Source organism: Coregonus lavaretus, assembly GCF_964263955.1.
Source record: "Coregonus lavaretus genome assembly, chromosome: 16".
NCBI classification, from domain to species: domain Eukaryota; kingdom Metazoa; phylum Chordata; class Actinopteri; order Salmoniformes; family Salmonidae; genus Coregonus; species Coregonus lavaretus.
In genome coordinates, this window is record NC_140003.1 from 41,349,805 (window position 1) to 41,355,890 (window position 6,086).

Consider the following 6,086-nt stretch of genomic DNA (forward strand, 5'->3'; position numbering starts at 1 on the left):
CTGCCTCACTCTCTACTGTCCACTGGAGGATAAGCCCTGCCTCACTCTCTACTGTCCACTGGAGGATAAGCCCTGCCTCACTCTCTACTGTCCACTGGAGGATAAGCCCTGCCTCACTCTCTACTGTCCACTGGAGGATAAGCCCTGCCTCACTCTCTACTGTCCAATGGAGGATAAGCAGTAACATTTAGAATCTGTATCGCAAATGCCGTTGAGATAATAAACTAAATATGAGGGTTTGACTGAGTGGGCTGTCTACACACACACACACACACACACACACACACAGACACACAGACACACACACAGACACACACACACACACACACACACACACACACACACACACACACACACACACACACACACACACACACACACACACAGATAATAGACAAATGACCCAGAGAGAGACCAGTAGGAGGTAAATTAAATGTTTTTATCACCAGCTTTGTAGAGAAATCACATAATGACATCAAAGAATGCAATTAGACGATTAGAAGGTTTGACATTTCATACACACAGCCAGACAGTGAGAGGGATGGGCTAGAACACACGGTATCAGGCCTAGAACCAGTCACAGAGAGGGATAGGACACTGATGATGTCATACAGGGAACCAGGACACTGATGATGTCATACAGGACACCAGGACACGGATGCTGTCATACAGAGAACCAGGACACTGATGATGTCATACAGGGAACCAGGACACTGATGATGTCATACAGGACACCAGGACACAGATGATGTCATACAGGGAACCAGGACACTGATGATGTCATACAGGACACCAGGACACTGATGATGTCATACAGGGAACCAGGACACTGATGATGTCATACAGGACACCAGGACACAGATGATGTCATACAGGGAACCAGGACACTGATGATGTCATACAGGACACCAGGACACAGATGATGTCATACAGGGAACCAGGACACTGATGATGTCATACAGGACACCAGGACACGGATTATGTCATACAGGGAACCAGGACACTGATGATGTCATACAGGGAACCAGGACACTGGACACCAGGGAGCAGCTGGTTCCAGTTGGTTCCTGTAGTTCCGTTCACGAGTTTTCAGTCAGAACCAACTTCTACTATACTTCTTCGAAAATGTTGAGATCTTTTTTGACATCATCGTCCAATCCCTACTCGTCAGATTCTAGTTACAACCAGGCCTCTGAGCAAAAGTTACTTTGAGGTGAATCAAGTGCAAAAATAAGAAACGCTTTGGGGCCTTGGGGTAGGGGTTAAAGTTTAGTGCCATTGTAGGATATAAACTAAGTTAAGCTAAGGGATAGATGGGATATCAGAGGAGTACAGCAATAACAACATTACAGAACAGAACATCTAGATAGATAGCCTAGTTAGAGATGGATGGGCACAGTTCACAGTCTGCCATTTTAAGACTCACACATACACAAATGGTGTTAGAAAGCTAACTGTAGCATCATGGATGTTAGCACGATTGTTTGTTTAGCCTCAGAGGCTGGCCTGCAGGAAACAGAGCTCAGTCATTGGCCCAGGAAGGTGTCAAAATGAAATCAAAGTTTATTCGGTCGCGTACACATTTTTGCAGATGTTATCGCTGGTGCAGCGAAACGCTTGTGTTTCTAGCTCCAACAGTGCAGCAATAAAGTAACAATACACACATAATTAAAAAAATATATTAAAAAAGAAAGAAATTAAGACATCCAATCCAAGAATGGCCAATGAGGTTGCAGCTCTAGTTAATGCCAAACGAACCAGGCAGGGGGGGACAGCGGGAGACGGGGACAGGGAATGAACCAGGCAGGGGGGGACAGCGGGAGACGGGGACAGGGAATGAACCAGGCAGGGGGGGACAGCGGGAGACGGGGACAGGGAATGAACCAGGCAGGGGGGGACAGCGGGAGACGGGGACAGGGAATGAACCAGGCAGGGGGGGACAGCGGGAGACGGGGACAGGGAATGAACCAGGCAGGGGGGGACAGCGGGAGACGGGGACAGGGAATGAACCAGGCAGGGGGGGACAGCGGGAGACGGGGACAGGGGACCAGTGTCATGGTCACACAGGCACTTGAAAAATGTCAAAACACCACGACTTAAATTAAGGCAAGATGGACTACACTCACGATGTACGCACGTCTTTAGGGACAACACAGTGATGATCCACCACTCAACGTACGACCGACCGTACAGTACGCTTCGGAACAGATGAGCTTACAGGTTGATTCTCTTATCTACTCAGAGCAGTAATTCTGTTCATCTATAGATCTAGATATTTATGTTATTTCACTCACATTTTATTTTCTTCCACTGTTGTCTTGTTATTTTTTGTGTGTCCTAAATCAAAAGTAGAGGGATCTTTATTAGTGGATAGAAATCTGTTCCATACATATTTGTTAGGCAAAGAGAAGAATATCTGCTGAAAATACTGTGAAACTGGACTTATTCAGTATCATGGGAAAATTAGCCATAGATAGAAGCAAGCTCAACACCCTCTGAAAGTAACCGCACCTTCTACTTTACTTTGGGGTGATGTCCCCTAATCTTTTGAATGGGCTTGATGATTATATCATAACATTTTAGAAAAACGCGATCATTTAAGATGCATATAAAATTATATTTGTGTTTGTGGATGAATTTACTTACACTTTACTTTTATTAAGTATTTGGCATGAAGACCATTGCCTTATGTTTTTGCACATTGAAGACCATTAAAAAAAAAAAAAAATTATGTGCCACTTTCATAGGGTATGCTCTGGCTTCAGCAGAAATACATGGGCTAATCAATACCATAAGTTTAAATATAGGCAGCGTTTATTTAGCTGACTAATGGGTAGGTGGCTAAATAAACACTGCCTTAAATATTTATATGATAAATCAAGTAGAGCATCTCAATATGTAGCAATGAGAGCATTTAAATAGAATGGTTCCAAATAAGGTATTTCCATAAACACACACAGAGAGACACACGCACACACACACACAGAGAGACACACGCACACACACACACACAGGTTGTGTGAAATAATGGATGGAGCTCTACCTACTGATATCATAGACGAGAGAAGAATATGATATTTTTGTATTACTGTGGTAATATTCTTAGTATTTTGTTTAGTTCAGTATTCTTAAAAATGGTCCCAGACAATAAAAGGATGGGCTCTTAATGGGTATCTTCAACACAAAGTTTAGGACTATCATCGAGGATCGAACCTCATTGTAATCTATGGCAAAAATTAAATGAAATGCATAATATTTCAAATATACTCATAGGAGATTAGACGTAAATCATCTAAATCGGGAGAATACATTCAAATGCGTCCATTCTCTTTACAAGGAATACTATGACTGTTGCGAGCAGGCGTAATGGAGACACAACATCTCTGGATGCAGGATTCTGGATACATTAATCACGCAGGTATTCTGACAATATTATGACGTTGCTAAACTGTTACTATGACGTTACTAAACTTAATCTTAGAGCTGGTTACAGCTTCTATGACATTAGAGATCAGATTAGTCAGCACCTAAAATCAGCATAGGTAATTAACACACACACACACTCACACACACACACAGAAATGAGTCTCCTGACTATGCTCAAACAATCAATGCAGATTTGTGAATGTATTGGCAATTTCTTGAATGATAACGGTCATCGGGAAAGCTACTGTTTGTCTCTTTTAATAACTCTGATTTAGTTGTCATCATTCATTGGTTTGAGTCTGAATCACAGAGTTTTTTTGGCTGGGGATTCTCTCTCTCTCGCTCTCTCTCTCATCTTCCATCACAACTCTAAGGTGTCAAAGAGCAATCTTAGCAGAACAGACCATATTAGTGTGAGCTGGTTTCGAGAGATGCTCTGTCGGGACACTGTGTCGAGGATGGAGGTTTTTAGAACAATGGATGGTACAGTAGTGAATGACAGAACTGTCTTTACCAAGGCCTATGACACAGAGTGGCTACGTCTCACATGGCACCGTGTTCCCTATATAGTGCATCACTTTAGACCCTATGTGGTCAAAAGAAGTGCACTGTAAAGGGAATAGGGTACCGTTGGAGAATTGCCCTCTGGAGATGCAGGACAGAAGGATGAGGGAGGTGGGAGGGGTTTAGGTTTAGCTCCGGGTGAGAAGCCCCTTCTGATAGGCCAACATGCCTGCTGCCGTGGCAACGGACAGGACAGAGGCTATGCCCAGGAAGTTGATGAACCCGCCCACAGATGGAAGGTTTCGCTCCCAGAAGGTGGTGACGAACGGGAGTGCTGGGACTTCCTGTTAGAGAGAGCGAGAGAGAGAGAGGGAGAGAGGAGATGGGGGGAGAGATTTAGGGGGGCACTAAGTTAGGTCTACGTTCTCTAATGTTCTTTAGATACTTTACATTTTGATCCAAATGAGTTTGGTATGTGACTTATTAAGTATCTATTGTTTTGGGTTGCATTGAATCCTTACCACTGACTCAGGCTCTGTTTGCCAGACCTGACTCTGAGGAATATTGCCCATTTCACACATGACCTGGAACAACAATGATTTCATTTACAATACTAAAACAATACACAAGACCATGTGTACCACAATTTCTTTGTAACTTATGTACATGTTTTTTTTTTTTTGGGGGGGGGGGCGGAGGGGTATATGAAATAAATATATGTATTATTATTATTATTATTATTATTATTACTTGTATTATTATTATTATACTGTGAAGGCTCTCACCTCTCTGGCGGCCCTCTCCCCAGCCTGTACAGCCCCCTCCATGTAGCCACTCCACTCAGTAGCTGTCTCTGTTCCTGCAAAGTACAGTCTGCCTACTGGCTCCCTGAGAACCCTACACAAATAGGGAGGGAGGAGGAGAGGAGGGAGGAGGGGAGGAGGAGAGGAGGGAAGAGGAGAAGAGGGAGGAGGGGAGGAGGGAGGAGGTGAGGAGGGGAGGAGGGGAGGAGGGCGGAGGGGAGGGGGGGAGGAGGGAGGAGGTGAGGAGGGAGGAGGGGAGGAGTGAGGAGGTGAGGAGGGCGGAGGGGAGGAGGGAGGAGGTGAGGAGGGAGGAGGGGAGGAGGGGAGGAGGGAGGAGGAGAGGAGGGAGGAGGGGAGGAGGGAGGAGGGGAGGAGGGGAGGAGGGGAGGAGGGAGGAGGTGAGGAGGGGAGGAGGGGAGGAGGTGAGGAGGGAGGAGGTGAGGAGGGAGGAGGTGAGGAGGAGGGAGGAGGAGAGGAGGAGGGAGGAGGAGAGGAGGGAGGAGGGGAGGTATAAAGGTTAGATGAGGTCACACAGTGTGTGTGTGTGTGTGTGTGTGTGTGTGTGTGTGTGTGTGTGTGTGTGTGTGTGTGTGTGTGTGTGTGTGTGTGTGTGTGTGTCTGTTACTTACTTGCCGTACTGGGTGAGTATACCAGGGGGGAAGTAAGCAGTGTAGCAGCCTCCAGAATATTCCTCCTCACACCAGTTCTTCTCCTCATAGTGCACAGGCTGGGACAGAGAGGGCTTGAGGTTAGTACTCATATCAGGCTGGGGGTTAGTACTCATATCAGGCTGGGGGTTAGTACTCATATCAGGCTGGGTGTTAGTACTCATATCAGGCTGGGGGTTAGTACTCATATCGGGCTGGGGGTTAGTACTCATATCAGGCTGGGTGTTAGTACTCATATCAGGCTGGGGGTTAGTACTCATATCGGGCTGGTGGTTAGTACTCATATCAGACTGGGGGTTAGTACTCATATCAGGCTGGGGGTTAGTACTCATATCAGGCTGGGTGTTAGTACTCATATCAGGCTGGGGGTTAGTACTCATATCGGGCTGGTGGTTAGTACTCATATCAGACTGGGGGTTAGTACTCATATCAGGCTGGGTGTTAGTACTCATATCAGGCTGGGGGTTAGTACTCATATCAGGTTGGGGGTTAGTACTCATATCAGGCTGGGGGTTAGTACTCATATCAGGCTGGGGGTTAGTACTCATATCAGGCTGGGGGTTAGTACTCATATCAGGCTGGGTGTTAGTACTCATATCAGGCTGGGGGTTAGTACTCATATCAGGCTGGGGGTTAGTACTCATATCAGGCTGGGTGTTAGTACTCATATCAGGCTGGGGGTTAG

The 6,086-nt window shown here is 46.0% G+C and overlaps 1 protein-coding gene across 1 annotated transcript in view; it reads right to left on the reverse strand.

Moving 5' to 3' along the window:
- Positions 1–418: 418 nt before the first annotated feature.
- LOC311144124 (amine oxidase [flavin-containing]) overlaps positions 419–6,086 on the reverse strand; it is a 29,994-nt gene continuing 24,326 nt past the window's right edge. The window contains exons 10-13 of the mRNA XM_084180103.1: positions 5,363–5,460; positions 4,716–4,827; positions 4,452–4,514; positions 419–4,274 (exon numbers count right to left, since the gene is read on the reverse strand). Of these exons, the coding sequence (XP_084036229.1) occupies positions 4,119–4,274; positions 4,452–4,514; positions 4,716–4,827; positions 5,363–5,460 (429 nt within the window). The 3' untranslated portion in view covers positions 419–4,118. The remainder of the gene's footprint in view (positions 4,275–4,451; positions 4,515–4,715; positions 4,828–5,362; positions 5,461–6,086) is intronic.